Raw genomic sequence first — 15291 nt, forward strand, 5'->3', positions numbered from 1 at the left:
TACTGCGGCAATATCAAAGCTGCAGGACAGTCACACTGCTTCTGCCTCAGACTTGGCGAGTTGAGGCCATACAATAGCCATGTGGCGAAAGCAGCTGCTGACCTGTCCGCGTCAGCGCGATGCTGCTTCGAGCTGTTTTCTTCCGCCCAAGCAGCTCGCTAAGAAGGTCTAGGTCACAAAAGCAGAAGGAGATACACACTAAGAACGATCAGACTTTGTCGATGTCAAGCCGAATGCACTGGAGTGTCTTTGACAGATCGTGACTGGTAGCAAGTCTCTCGGGCACCTCTCCGCGCGCGACACCATGAGACGCCATCGAAGACCGCCCGTGTGCATTTCATGCGCCGGATCTTGAGATCGATGAGAGGGGAGAGGAAGAGTCAAGCACATGCGCGGCGAGCGATCCCACAAGCAGAGGTATAAAGAGTAGTTGCGGTAAGTACGTTGCTTGCATGTCCAGCAAGTCAGCTGCCTAAGTATCATTTGCACCTCCTGAAACCATGTTCGCATCCCTCTCTACACTGCTCCTCTTGGGCACAGTCTACGCCAACCCGATTGCCATCCTTGAACAGAGACAATCGCAACAGGTCAACCTCAACTACGATATCTCTGGGGCGCAATTTTCAACCTTCCAAGATGCCAACACATTGAGGCAATTCCTGCAGAGCAAAGGCGTCAATTATGACTTCGACTACAACAAGTTGTCGGCTGGCGTTGCAGCTGTCAATAACTACTTCGCCACCAAGGCACAGCAGACCACCACCTCGTCAAACAACAATGGCTTCACCAACCCAAATAGTGGCACAGTCCAAACAGACTCGGATTCCACGTCTTTAAGAGGCGGACCATCATATACCAACGCTTCGCTTTCCGCTCAAGCGCTTCTGGTACAGTCCATTACGTTCAGTGGTGGTGATGCTGCATGGTAAGCCGACCATCCACCATGACCTTGAACACCTTACTAATTCAAAACCAGTGCTGGCGGCGCCATCCAACGAACCAAGACCACATCTTCCACATCTTCCTCCGGTGCCTCGAACTCAACAGCCACCGTAGTCGGAAACCCTCAGCCCGTGATGATCGACACCAACGCCATAGTCAGCGGCGCCTCAGATTCCGAGGATGTGGTCGGAGGCACGCAAGACGCCCTCACTGCCGGCTCCTGCGCAGCGCGTGCTACTGGCGCCTCTGCCCGTTTATCCATCCTGACCACTTTGAACGTCCCCATCAACACCTCCGGCAGCACCACGTTCGGCAGCACAGCACAGTCATTCTGCGAAGCTGGCGTTGGCGCTAGGCAGAGTGGCCAACCTGGAGGCTCGGGTACTAGTTCGAGCGGAACGCAGGCTGCATTGACAGATGGTGGAGTTACTGCTGAGGTGGTCTGCAATGGACAGAGAAGGACTAGTGGCAGCCCTGCTGTTACTTTCAACCTTAAGCTACAGGGGACCTACTCCAGCACCGCTGGCTTCTCCGGCAACTTCATCGGCACCAGGACCGCGACCGCTTCTATCAGCTGTACGTAGATAGCTTCCTGCCAAAATCCCACATCTACGCCACACCCCTCTTTCCACCCCATCCCCCTCCCCTCTCCAACTGACAACCCCACTCAATAACTCCCCGGATGCACCGCCAACGCCCCCCCCCCCATCAACCAGACAAACATTCCCATTACAATACCCCCCTCCCCTCCCACACAGATACAACACCGTGGCACTCAACTCCTCCTCCCTCCCCATCCTCCTCCCCGGCACCAGCGACCTCGGCATCACCCCCTCCGTATGCTCCCACGCCTTCTGCACCGGCACCGTCATATCGCTCGGAAACCACCCGGGTGCTATAACATTGGTCCGTATATCATGCGGCGCCAAAAAGGAACCTAGATTCTTCATGAGATGGTGCACCCCCGCTTTGGAGGCGTTGTAAATGAATGAGTCCGTGGAGCGGGCGAGGCCGCCTACGGAGCCTATTGTGAGGATTTGGGAGGTTGGCAATTCCGAGGCTCTGCGTTTGTTGCCGGCGTCGAGGAGCTCGAGGAAGGCGATGGAGGTGGTGAAGACGGAGGCGACGTTGGTGTCGAGGACTTGGTTCCAGAGGGCGTGGGGGCGGTAGTTGAAGTAGTAGTCGCGGATTTCGGAGACGGGGGAGTCGCTGGTGGGTTTGGGGCGGGCGTTGGGGGTGGAGTCGAAGGAGGTTTGGCCGGCGTTGTTGATGAGGATGTCGATGTAGCCGGGTTCGGAGGTGATTTGGTCGATTGCTCGCTGGATGTCGGCGTGGGAGTTGGTGTCGCCTTGGATTGGGATTAGGTTGTTGTGTTCCTGGGATTTTAGTCAGAAGTTGGGCAAGAGCATTTGAATATTAGCGAGGAACGTACTGCTTGCTTTACAGCTTCGTCTAGCTTTTCTTGTCTTCTGCCGGTGATGTAGACTTTCGCGCCGTTGGATTCGAGGGTCTTTGCGATGATGAGACCGAGACCAGTACCTGGTTATGATCAGCTTCCATGTCAAAGCTTTGAGTTGTTTGGAGGTCCTCACCTCCTCCTCCTCCTCCTGTGACCACAGCCACGAGTCCAGATACATCGTTCAAGTTCTGCGCGCTATACTTCGATGTTGCGTCGGTACTCATGGTAGGCGAAGCTTCGAACCGAAGACAAGCAAGTAGAACAACGATCTCAGATCAGTATATCAGCACAACTTCCAAAGCTTTCAACGTATTGCAATTGAAGCTCAAGACCAAGAAGGACACTCGCCTGGGCAAGCTGGAGGTGAGGTCCACGAAGTACCATCTCGCCTACTTCACTAATCGGCTCCACCATGTCCGATTGGACCCGATGCGGGTATCGAGACGGTCGCCGATCAATTTGTTGGCCATGCTGTGTTACTGCCGTCTACTATGTGGTATGTACCTCGAACTCGTGGTGATCACAGGTCTGCTCGGTGAGCGAAGGAGGTAGGTTGTATTGTGCAAGGATCCCTCGACTGACCTCGCAATCGGAACCGGGCTCTGCCGAAGGCTAGCCAAGCTTCATGGAAGATGTTCTGGACATGTTCGAAATGACTTGCATGATCGAAAGACCCAGTTTGATGGCCATGAGGCTTTGATTCGAGGCAAGGCTCCTCGAGCTGTGCCCGTGCGTTGGACTGCCGTTTGATGGTAGTTGAGTATCAAGTCAGGACTGGATGTCGCTCCGCTACAGTGTCGTTTTACATCGGCTTGCCGTCTGAGCGTCGTCCGAACCACTCTTGCAACGATCGTCTTTACTTCCTCTTGCTCCCCTTACCACCGCGACCGCCCAACCCACCACGCCCGCCCTTGCCCTTCGCAGCATCGGCACCACCACTCATCATGACACGAACTTGCTTAACCGGTATGACACCCACCACCTCCACCTCTTTGAAATTCTTGATCAGCTCAGCTTCGCGAGGCCAGATCCGTTCATTATCCTGCGCTTGATTGTCAATCGCTCGAGGATCACTGGCAGCTTTCGTCCACCTTCCCAGAATCTCCCTCGTTGCTTTCCCTTTCTTCTGTTGACCTGGCTGCATCTTCGCCTTATACTTGTATCGAGTCAAAGCACCCCAAGGCGCGCAAATTGCTATCGCTTCGAGAATCTCGTCTCCAGGTAGTGGCGTGCCGACTAGCGCATCAAGTTGCGTAAGCTGCGAAGACTCCTCTTCGTCGAGGATCTCGACACCTTCTTCCAGGTTCAGCTTGCGGATCTCTTCTGCCTCGAGTCCTTCGCGCTGAGCCTTCTGATGCTGAGCACGACGGCGAGCGCGAGCTTCTTCTTCTTCTGTCTCGGTCTTCTCTGCCTTCACCTTGGCCTCAGCTTGTCTTTTCTCTTCGCCTGCCTTTGACCCGAGCAACTTCATGGCGAGCTCTCGATCTTCTTCGTCCTGATCAGCATACTTTTGAGCAATCTTCTTGTTCTTGCCTTTCTTGCCCCGCTGACCCTTCGACTGCTTGACCTTTGCCTCGTTGTGTATGGGCTTGCCTTGATCAAGTCTGTTCTTCATCTTACGTTCCCTGTTCGTAAGCGGCACCTCCGCCGAAGCGGCATTCTCGTCTGCCTCGGTATGCCCATCTTCGTCTCCTGCAGTCATAGTAGATTCTGTGGCGGCATTCTCTTTGGTCGCAGTTTCGCCGTTTGGACTTTCCGCCTCATCATCATCCTCATCATCGTCATCGTGCTCGTCATCGCCTTCTTCAGTGTCATGATTTTCATCCGCTGCGGGCTGAAGTGCTCCAGCCTGCAGTGGGTTGCTCTGGCCAGATCGATACTCATTCACCTCGTCATCGTAGGCGCCATAAGTCCGCTCGCGTTGATATTCGGGCGACTCGTCGGCAGAGAACTCATCAGGACGAGGCGCCGCATCAGGGAATTCATCATCATCGTCTTCCTCGATCCTGGGAGCTGGGCCAGCATCTGGGAACTCATCATCACTGTCATCGCTTTCTTCCCCATCTCCTGCAGCTGAGGACTCTGCGATAGTCTCACCATCAGTCAGATCCGGCGTCGCAAGATAGTCCGCTGGCTTCTGCTGTAGCCTGTGTTTGACATGTCTAGCTTTGCTCTCTTCACTAATCTGGAAGACAATGGCAAACCCAAGTAGTAGCTGCGCCGGAGGTAAGAAGTTCTTCTTTCCACGAACCATGAACCCGCCAGTAGTCAGGTATTCGCCAGTGGGAGCAGTCTTCGACACCTGGTCTGCGTTGACCCACCATGCCGACATGACCGCCTTGCTATCCCATGCACTGCTTGTGCAGACAGAGAGATTGCCCGCTTGCGACAGTGTTGAGGGCGGTATTGGGGCCTCTGGTGTTGAAGGGTTGTTCTTGATGATGACACTTGCTGCACCGTGCATGTCGGCATGTACATAGACGTCACCTTTTCTCAGGTATCGTCGGTACAGCATTTCGTTTTGCTGCGCATCCTTGCCGGCCAGGACGAGGTAGGCATCTGAGCTGATAAAGTAGATGAACTTCTCGAACCAGAACTGCTTCCGTACGGGCCTGAGCACTTCCTTCTCTTGCTTCAATCCCTTCTTCAGATCCGCCATCACCTTCTGCTCGGTGGACTTCAATGCTTTTTGGGACGCCTGAGCGGTCTTCTCCTGCTTTGTAGCTGCTGTCCGTCGTTGATCGTAGTACTGGCGTGCATTGGACCATCCCGATGCCGCCAGATCGATGTCGATCGTCAGTCGCTTGTCTTCTGGCTTCGATGCTGGTTTCACCTTGCTCTGATGATCTTCATCCTCACTGTCGGATGGCTCGCTGTCTGTCTCGTCCATGTGCTCATCATCAGCGTCTGCAAGCTCAGACAGTAACAAAGTCACGGTATTCTCGTGCAGCTTGAGCGGAAGTTTGATGAGTTCAGCCACTGGGTTGTGTCTCTTCTGCTCGTTCTCGATCAGACGACCGATGTCCACCCAGTCCATGCCTTGAGCGATCAGGCCATTGACCGCAGCCACAGCCTCTTCGACACGCTCCACGTTGGCTTCGATAGCTTGCGCTTTGCGGACGTTCAGATCTTGTACTTGTTGAAGACCAGTAATGCGTTTCTCTTGCTCTTGCCTAGCCTGCTCGATTCTTCGCTTCGCGTTCTCTTCCCGCTCGTGTAACCTCGATTCGAGTTTTTGACCTTCGATCGATGAGAAGAAATCGTCCACTGCTTTGTTAAAGCCTTCGTGCTCAATGAAGACATTCGCTGGATCGATCTCGAGTTGGGCAGGCTTGAAAGGGTGGAAGTCTTCGTACATGACATTCTGGTTGTCGTCTACAGTGCCGTTCGCCTCGTCGGCCTTGGGCACCTTTCGCTTGGCCAGAATGTAACCCTTGGCCACTGGTAGCCTTGTGATCTCTTGTACTATGCGGTTCGCCTCTTGCAATGCCTTGAGCACGTTGTCCAAATCCTCATCACTACCCACGACTGCCTCTGGCTCGATCTGGCGGTCTACCGCTGTAACGTGCAACGCATGATCTATCAGAACAGGCGGAAACTCTGTCGTAGTGATTGCCAAAGCCTTCCTCAAAGCATCCCCCACCTTCTTCTTGATCTTCCTGCCTGGCTTGTGCGCCTCAGCTTGTTGTCGTTCCACTGCTTTCTGCAGACCATCTCGCAGTCTCTCCTTCGTCAGGCTCGCAGTGCCCTCGTAGTTCTGCCGAAGTGACAAGTCGTACTTTGAGCCCAGTCGGTACTGCTCATGCTCTGCTCCCTCGCTCACGCTTCTCAACAAGCCGAGAGTGGTAAGCTCGGCGTCGGTCAGGACAATGTTTCCTCCAGCATAGAACTCGAGGAACAGCCTGTAAGCACCGTCTGAGAAGTGCAGCTCAATGATCCGGTCTGTGCCAATCTGCCTGACTGCTGTGCATCTTCTCGTTCGCAGAAACTTCCGTAGTCGGGCGACGAAGGGAGATGGAGCGGCGGCTGTTGCCCTCGCAAAGCTGGTCAAGTGGCATCGGAAGCCCGAGTCGACGATGAGCTGCTCTCGGTGTTCTGGCTTGGCGAACTTGAGCAGGAAGATGCGTGAAGACAAGTCGTAGACATTGGCCAAGCGGAGGGAGACGAGGCTGTTGGACAGCTCGTGGGCGATGACTCGCACGTCCAGAGAAGAAAATCGCTGCTTCATTGTGGGACGATGGCTCGCAGCATGGACAAGAGGAAGCAGAGTGGCAGGGTGTGATGATGGTCTGCACGCGTTGGGATGTCAGCACGGCGGCGGACATGACGCTGAACAGTAGACCTTTGCTGAAGACAACCCACGTCGTTGCCGCCATCACTTGGCCCACACTGACACTCTAGCACGGCACTAACGCTACATCTACTCTCATCACACGCTGCCTCGAGCATCGGACGCGTCCCCGGATAAGCACCCTCCATCACCATGCCACCGGATTCGACTGACGACATGGTGCGCAGACCTCAAATCATGTCGCCCGCTCAGCGCGAGAACCTGGACGAGCTCGATCCGCTGGGCGTGCGCGCGAACACTGGCTACATGCCTGTCGAGCACTATGGCCTACTCGGCACCATGCACACGTCTGCGTTGGTAGCCACCGACGCAGGCTTGGACTTCATGTGCTGGCCAAACTTCGACTCTCCAGCCGTCTTCTGTCGGATGCTGGACAAGGACAGAGGTGGCACTTTCGCCATCACCCCCCGTGCTCGCCACGCCAAGGGCATCCTCACCACGAAGCAACAATATCTGCAACACCCCGAAGCCCTCGACTCGGCCTGCCTCATCGCGCCCTTAGCCTTCTTCTTCGTCGCCTCCAACGACCCCCGCTTCACCAACACCCTCAACCGCACCCTCAAATCCCCCGATCAAGGCGGCCTCACAAGCAACGGCATGGTCTACCGTTACAACCTCCACACCTCCAACGACGGTCTCGCCGGCGACGAAGGGGCTTTCAGTATGTGTACCTTCTGGATGGTCGAGGCGCTCACCAGAGCTGGCGCGTACGAGGAGCAGTATCTCGATAAGGCGGTGACGTTGTTTGAGAATGCTCCGGGTTATGCGAACCATTTGGGCATGTTCTCGGAGGAGATTAGTAAGAGTGGTGAGCAGTTGGGGAATACGCCGCAGGCTTTCTCGCATCTTGCGTTGATTAGTGCGGCGTTTAATTTGGACCGTGTTACGAAGGGTCATTCTTGGTAGGATCAGGACTGATGCCTTTGGACATGATGGCTGGATGATGAGTGGATTGCCCGAGGGGAGTGGGGCTGGACAAAGTCTCTTTGATTTGGTCATGACAGTCCTACCCAGTGCAAGATCCCCATCCCAGCGACTGTCGCTGCTTTGCACAAAGCTGGATCTAGAAGGCGGCGTTTTCACCTTGAAGCCCTTCGCTCGACATGACGAAGACACGGCCAGCCGAAGGAAGATGATGAGGCGTGTCGGGTTGCCAGGCACACATGCTAGGTCGTCATGTTCTTCACGCGTCACCGCCTGTGGCTCGAGGCTGCTCTAGCATGAACACGCAGAGTACCGACAGCTATTGAAATCCTTCACTGGCTCCATGCCGCTCATGTCCTGCAACGATCATTTGCTAGGCAGAAGGCACAAGAAACCAAACAGCGAGGGAGAAGACGTCGTTTCACCTTGCTAAGATTTCGGCGGCCGTAGCTTTGGCTGATATCTTTGTGTACTATGGCTAAGGCCAATGACTTAATGGACCGAGACAGCTTCTCTTGGCGATTCACCAATCTTTCCACGCGATCTCGAAGGTCTTTCAGGTGGTAGACTTGGTCGTTACCTCGGCCTCACTTGTCCAATACCTACAACAGGAAGGCGCTCGAAAATGTCTATCCGAGGTTCTTTGGCAAAGCCCTACCACCTCTCACAGATAGGTCCGTACATCAGCACTACCATAAACCATGGCTGGAGCGTATGCTTGGCTGCCAAACGAAGCATCACTGATGATGTTTCACCTCGACAGTGATATCCTATGCCGAAGTTCACGACGCCAAGTTATGCCAATGTCGACCTTGAGGAACGAGCCATCCGCCAGGATACACAACATATCCAGGTTGTCGTTTCGCCACCCATGTCGCTGGCTCGATAGAAGGAAGTGCACGAATACAAGGATCAGTAATCTGAGGCTGAAGCGCACGCATTACCAGAACAGGAAGCAGCTCGGCATAGAATGCATCGCGGTGCGCACCACTCACCCTCGCTTTGTCCGAGCCTCATCGCGAGGCACGATAGGTGCAGCACAAGATCAGATGAGGTTCGGGATGAACACACCATGTCCCTGCCATAGAAGGCCGCTAGAACATGAGGCTCTCGTGGTACCACGAGCCGTGAGGCTCTGCTGACCCCGTCCACCGGTCCTAGGCAGCATGGGTTTACCTCCGTAGGAAGGGCGACAACGAGATAGAGTTCGAATGAGCGACAATGCCGCGAGCCGCATGACCTTTACATAGAGTGTCATTGGTCAAATAGAACACGGGATCGTGCCATTCTGGGAGCATCTCATGGGAGGGCAGGTCGCATGACCTTGTGCTGGTCGATTGAGCTTGTCAGCAGCAAGGCCAGTAGCAGGCAGGATGGAACTAAACAGCGAAAGCGCACGTCCATGGAGCGAAACACTCGGTGCGCGACGGCGTTGACGAACACCGATTGCTGAGAACCATGCACGTGGAAAGCGGCTGCGGCTGCGACTGTGCGCGAGTCATGCTGGCTGGATTTGCACCGCGCTGCGCGGGAATGGCCATCATCTTCGTTGAAGGGTATCATCAACGATGAGAAGAGGAGGGGAGCTGGGATTGTTGTCGTCGTTGTCGTAACCCTCGCTGGTTGGCAAGGAGGCGAGCAGGCAGCGGGAGAGCAAGGTCAAGGATGATTGCTTAGGTGCACCTGGGTGGTGCGAGTGCTATACCAACTTAGACCTGGGTGGTCTCTCTTTACGCCGGTGGTCGTCTGAGTACGCTGTCGAAGGTGCATCGCGATTTAGCGGCGGGCGAGCAGTAAATCGTTTCAAGGGAACGGTGACGAGCCGCTTTCCATCCCGCATCTATCGTGTCGTAGCCAGCCATCGCTCTTTGAAGAAGATACAGCCTGAAGGTATTTCTGCACGTCGATGTCATGTCCCAATGCCAGGCACGTGCGCAAGTTCTTAGATTCACTTCCGAGCTTTAGGCGCGCGGCAGGCGGGCAACCACACTGGAAGAGTCGGTGAGCGAGATCTCTTTTCTTGCGCTGCACCACCGCGCTGCACCTCACAGCAAAAGGACCGAACTCCAAACATGTAAAAGAATGGGTACCTTTGAGATTACCACGGACCAGGTCAAGTAAGTGTTACAGGATGTTGAAACGTGGTGCCCACGCTGAGCTCCACGTGATACGTGTCCTGGGATGCTATATGGGGTATACCGGCAGGGAATGTCTACGAGATAGGTGCCATCACGTGGCTGTGGAAATGCGTTGAGAGGGAGGAGGTCCCACTGGACCACTTCTCGTCTAGGTGCAGGTTGGAGCCGTGTGTTGTCGTGAGGGCTTCCGCCCGCTTCGTCTAGGTATGCCGGATAAGGAGGCCCTGCGCTGCCTGGACGCGCACGATGATGGAGAATGCTCGAAAGAGCAAGATGTCCAGCTGTTCATTCAGTTACTCGTTACGTGCGTTGCTGGGGTGTTGCGGACCACGCAAGACATACTCGTATCGCCAAGGAGGTACTTCATGACTTCTTGAGATCACATCCACTTTCTAATATGCATTTTGCAATCTGCTTGGACATGACGTCGTCCCTCCTGCGCGTATAGATTGGCTAGTGTGAGCATCCCACGTCCTAGTAGATCAGATACTGTGAGGCAGTGGAGGATGTGTTGGATAGGAAAGTGGTATTATCCTAGCGTGAACGATTGTCTTGTCGAACACCATCTCGGCGAGCCCGGCAGGCGTAGGCAATTGACGGCTCAGGAATTGCTCTACACAGGAGCAGCAGCTAACCCGTCCTAGCAGGTATGTTCATTTAGACAAAATACGTGGTTGTCTCAGAGCGCTTCGAAGTGAGACATTTGCTGGGGGAGGTCATACCAGGTGAGGTCGTGATGCTACTGTTGATAGTGCACCGGCATCCTCCGGTAGAGATGCAACCCACTGGTACAATCCTATACCCACAGAACGTGTCCACCGTGTGGACAGATGGGCGGATACTCGCCCACTATGTCCACGAGCAATGCACGGACAGCGCACGAACACTGCATGCCTGAATGCCTCAAATCTGGTCTCGCCAGAGCCTTACAAGGCCAGCCTAGCATATCGTGATGTCATCCGACTATGGACACGCTATGGCCACCCTGTGGGCGAAAGCGTGTCCACTGCGTTGAAATGAATACACCAGTGGACACGCATCTCTATCCTCCGGTAGCTCGGAGGGACGCCGTCGAGCTCTCCCGGAGGGAGATCCGTTTAGTTTGTCTCCTTTGCTTTGTCGAAATGGCGATGCGCACTAGCACCTTGTCTGCCGTATGCGTTGTCGATCTAGCGTAATTCCACGCAAACAGCTTGATGTGAGCTGGAGTGCGGGAGATCGAGGCTACGGCATTGGTCTTTGAGAACCCGTAGCGTTGCGAGAATGCCTAGCTGCGTCGCGTAGAAGATGATTATCGTCGATGTTTGAGGAGAGATTGCATGGAGCTATACCCATGATGGAATCTCTATGCTGAGAAGCTGTGTTGCTCGGACGCCTGCAGTCGAAAGAAGGCCCCTCCAGTCAGCCTGCGCCGTCTCCGTTTGCGTCAGGCTCGCGCACACAATACTGAATTTCTGATTCGCCGAAAGCCTTCAGCAAGCAGTGGCTGCCATCCAGCGATCCCAGCGTCGTCTCCTGCCAAAGTGCCTAGGAAGTCCTAATTCCTCAAAGCACATCTCGTATTCACTAAGCTCTTGCTTATTTGAGACCACTCCGGGCTGGAGCTCGAAGCCTTGTGCTGTAAGCACCTCTTCGACGTCGTGCTCCAGTTCATTCTCGTGCTTGTAGAGTAGAACGATGTTACGGAGCCACTTGGTCTGCACAGGTCCCAGGGAGACGAGCCAGTCGATGAAGGTGCTTTGAGACCAGTCCTTCAACCAGAAGAGCGGTCTCCAGCATTCGAAGACGTTGAGTTGGTAGTATAGGTGCAAGGACTCCGCACGCAACTGGCGGGACGCGCGGGCAAGAGCAGGTGGAGGAGGCCTGTTAAACCGGTCCATGCGAATTGCCCTTTTGTGTAGTAATCTCACCGACCTCGTGGGAGTGAGTCGCAGGGTTTCAACTGTAGCAGCTGTCCATTCCGTCACGGTGTGCATCCATATCTGCTCACGTATCTCTGCGGGCAGCTCCAGGAGAGGGCACCTTCCAGTCGTCGTCGTGAGCGTGACGATCTGACGCTTGGAAGACTTCGACTGCGTCGGTAGGTTCCCGGTGGCTGCTATTTGTCGGCTTCGGATCGAGTCTTCACTATTACCGCGATGATCGCGAGCCTGGTGATGCAGGTGGTGATCCTCGATGGGCCATGTGGTATGCCTATTCTCGTGAAGGTGTTCGCCACCAAAATCTCCAGATCCACGGCGGCGTTTCTTCGACAGGTGCTCGTCCTGGGGCAATGGAACGGCGGCTGTCATACTGTTCGGCACGCTTTGCTTACCGACCGGCATGGACAAGATGCCGGCTGATGTTTCTGTCAGCGGTAGAGATGAGGTGATGTGACTTGGTTAGGAAGGCTTCTGGAAGGTGGTTGTTCGAGTTGACTCTTGGCGGCTTGCGGCACGTTGAACCCTCTTCCAGCAAGTTCAACCATCCGGCCTCGACCTGCAACGGCCACATCAAACCACTGCGAACTTGACATTCATTCTTCAGCTTCATTTTCACATACAACCGGTGACATCACACGGTTCGCGAGCCAGACGAATCATCGCAAGATGAGCAATTAATCACGTCCATCGACTACCGTCCGGCTGCTTCTACGTCTGCCACCTCATCTCTGCATCGACAGCCCGCGTGTCCGATCAATTCAACATGATATGATCATGCGCCAATCTCACTGATTCCACCATCTCGACTGAGCCGCGTGCAACCGTGCCGTCCTTCAAAGCATCTCGAAAACGACATCCTCAAGGACATCCCGTTCACAATGCGGACCCATTGCGGCAGCGATTATGATACAACATCGACAGTCACACAGTACCTGAAGCGTTCTCGAGACCAACGCAGCGCATACACGGCGTCGAGCCTCCCGAATCATGTGTCGCAAGGCAATCCTTCGACAGCCAGATGACTGCCGACCAGTTCTTCACTGGCTATCATCGTTCAGGCCAAGCTGCGTGTGAAGTATGACCAAGTACATACTCACTTGGCGAAAGTACTGCATCGGTAAGGACATAGCTACGTTTCAACCGCTCTGCAAGTCAAGAGACTCGAGCTCACCGCCCGTGCGATTATCGGGCGTCCTCGCAGCAGCTTCCGACAGATGAGGAATCGTACAGCGAAACGCAAAGGCCTTCTAAAAAGCCGCTCTGTTATCGTCACCAACTTCACAATATATAGCAGGATCTGCGCAATGTGCGCCGAGCAAGTGGTTGATAATCTCACTGGTTTGACTGGTTCTGTACATGCTTCTCCTGCTGGCCCACTTGTTCTGGTGTGCTTCCAGAAAGAGCTTGCTCGTCAGTTTCAAATCTTCGATCGGGGGCAAAGTACGTGCGCACTGAACTCAAACTTGCTGCTGGCATACCTTGCCTGTGACCCACCTCCGGAGGGAGTCTGGGCGTGGTGGTTTTTGCATCTGCAATTCTGCATGATCCCGTGCGGTGCCGTGCTGTACCAAAGTACTGCAGAAAGAGGTCTGACCTTGTCGCGAAGCTGTCACTGCTGGCAGTGCTGGTTCACCGCCTGTTTGAACGGTCACGGCACAATCCTCATCATGTTCGCGAGATGGCTCTCGCGATCGAAACCAACAGTCTCATGAACGACGGGACCACTCCTTCGAGGCATGCTCTCCGTTCTGAAGTGTTGTTACGATCGCCAATAAGGTTACGTGGGCCCGTCGCGAAGAATACCAATGGAAGGCAATCCCATTCGGCAGAGTCATCCGAGCACGCTACGCTTTGAGTTCTTCTACCGTTTCCACAATCCTTCTCTTATGCCTAAATCCAGCACCGAGAGATGCCCCATTGTCATGAGCCGTCATGGGAAGATGTGAATTGAATGCGGTACGTGATGGGAATGGATTCCTCTGCCGCTTTCCTGCGTGATGTTGATGTTGAGTCGACCAAGCTGCACGGTCTGAAGTTTGTGTCTGAACGAAGCATCTGCGACCAGGTTGCGAACGTTCTCTGGTTATTGTTCTACAGCACGGCAGATGTTTCCATCCTCAGAGGATCGTTCAGGGCTGAAGGTTGTGCGCGAACAGTAACAAGCTCCCCTCATCCCAACCCACCACTGCTCGTGACATGCTCGTGGTCGCAAGGATGGATGGGCGCAATGCCATCTCAGCGTCATACGATAGGTGACGTTACGAGTGACAGGGTGCGGGCTTAGCTGCGAAGTGGGTGTGTTGAAGGAAGTCGCAGGCTCTTCGACCATGAGATGGGTAGAGGATCGAGGTTAGCATTGGCCATATGTACAATAGAGTTCAGAGCAACAGGTGAGTGTATGCATGTGCTGCACAGACGCCGTTACAAAAGTCGTCTCGTGCAGCTTCGCGAGGGAGTGCATGGCAGAGATTCGGAGCAACTCATTCACGCATGCATACATGTCTCCCAAGCTCGCCAAGCTCCAACGAACTGGAAGTTCCTTGCGCGGGTCAGGATGCTGTTCATGTCGACACGACCAGGCGGCTTGTCAGGTTGCTGCATTGACGAGATTGATGTAAACATGCCTGTAGCGAGTCTACGAGGATGATGTAAGATCCCGGTACATTTCCCGTTTGGTGCTGTCGGGCCCGAGTCGTTACCTAGTCGCTGTCCGAGATGCTGGTCGGTATACCACTAACGGTAGGGCTCTTTGTGTGCGCGCAAATTTGCACCAGTAGTGCTGTGAGTTGATTGCTTGCTCGAGCGCCTACTACCGGAGCTGCGCTAGCCGCGTGTGCAGAAATTGCAGTGCTCAGGGAGCTCTCGAGCGGGTCACTGTGAGGAAGGTGGATGTGCTCTGTGTTGAGAGGGTGAGACGACGATGATGCGTTGCTATGCTGCGAAGTCGCTGGTGGTAAGGGCCGGAAGAAGCCATACGCTGCCAGACAGGAACAGGTAAAGTCAGCCAGCAGCCCTGGTCGCTGCGGACCAGGAGTTGGCGGCTAGCTCGTCTGCGCCTGCAGGAGAGAACATGCTATGGTTCTAGCGTGCTTCGTCGCTGTGAGCGTGTGAGCGTGTGAGCGTGTGAAGCGTGCGCGGGAAGAGCCTGCACGACAGGTCAACAACGGCGTGGTGGATCAGGCGCTGGTGGTGATGAAGTGGATGATGAGATGATGAAGATGCCTGAGGGTGGGTGCTCTCATGAGGTGTGCAAGGACGGTAGCAGGAGAGTGTATGAGTGGAAGGGGACGAGAATGTGTTCTACTCAAGTGTATGCTCGTTAGCTGTGCTGGCGCTGGGCATGTTTGATTGCGGCACACCGGCGGTGGATCTTGCCAACAGCGCACGGCCGCGGCAGAACGCGTTGTTGTAGGGTACAGGCTATGTACCGCACCTGTGCAGATGCATGATGCAGCAGCAGACTCTCTCGTACCGCACTACCGCTGATGTTCTCTGCTGCATGTTGTTACTGTATTCGCAGCACTCCAGCTCCTCCTACACTGCCAGTCCACCACG

At 54.7% G+C, this 15291-nt stretch overlaps 5 protein-coding genes across 5 annotated transcripts; 2 read left to right on the plus strand and 3 right to left on the minus strand.

The window, feature by feature from the left end:
- Nucleotides 1–500: 500 nt before the first annotated feature.
- On the plus strand, nt 501–1526 carry CLAFUR5_09040 (uncharacterized protein; the record flags this gene model as incomplete). The annotated part of the gene is made up of 2 exons (XM_047908188.1): nt 501–925; nt 977–1526. The coding sequence occupies 2 exons, from the start codon at nt 501–503 to the stop codon at nt 1524–1526; spliced, it is 975 nt and encodes a 324-aa protein (XP_047766631.1).
- Nucleotides 1527–1551: 25 nt separating this feature from the next.
- On the minus strand, nt 1552–2625 carry CLAFUR5_09041 (Short-chain dehydrogenase/reductase VdtF; the record flags this gene model as incomplete). The annotated part of the gene is made up of 4 exons (XM_047908189.1): nt 1552–1596; nt 1665–2318; nt 2375–2481; nt 2535–2625. 4 exons carry the CDS (start codon nt 2623–2625, stop codon nt 1552–1554), a joined length of 897 nt encoding a protein of 298 aa, XP_047766630.1.
- A 632-nt stretch (nt 2626–3257) lies between these two features.
- Nucleotides 3258–6629, minus strand: CLAFUR5_09042 (Nuclear export mediator factor Nemf; the record flags this gene model as incomplete). Its single annotated transcript, XM_047908190.1, has 1 exon — nt 3258–6629. The coding sequence occupies one exon, from the start codon at nt 6627–6629 to the stop codon at nt 3258–3260; it is 3372 nt and encodes a 1123-aa protein (XP_047766635.1).
- A 255-nt stretch (nt 6630–6884) lies between these two features.
- CLAFUR5_09043 (Trehalase) lies at nt 6885–7658 on the plus strand (the record flags this gene model as incomplete). Its single annotated transcript, XM_047908191.1, has 1 exon — nt 6885–7658. One exon carries the CDS (start codon nt 6885–6887, stop codon nt 7656–7658), a length of 774 nt encoding a protein of 257 aa, XP_047766300.1.
- A 3628-nt stretch (nt 7659–11286) lies between these two features.
- Nucleotides 11287–12105, minus strand: CLAFUR5_09044 (uncharacterized protein; the record flags this gene model as incomplete). The annotated part of the gene is made up of 1 exon (XM_047908192.1): nt 11287–12105. One exon carries the CDS (start codon nt 12103–12105, stop codon nt 11287–11289), a length of 819 nt encoding a protein of 272 aa, XP_047766299.1.
- Between the last annotated feature and the right edge of the window lie 3186 nt (nt 12106–15291).

The sequence above is a fragment of the Fulvia fulva genome, chromosome 9 (genome assembly GCF_020509005.1).
Source record: "Fulvia fulva chromosome 9, complete sequence".
In the NCBI taxonomy this organism is placed as follows: domain Eukaryota; kingdom Fungi; phylum Ascomycota; class Dothideomycetes; order Mycosphaerellales; family Mycosphaerellaceae; genus Fulvia; species Fulvia fulva.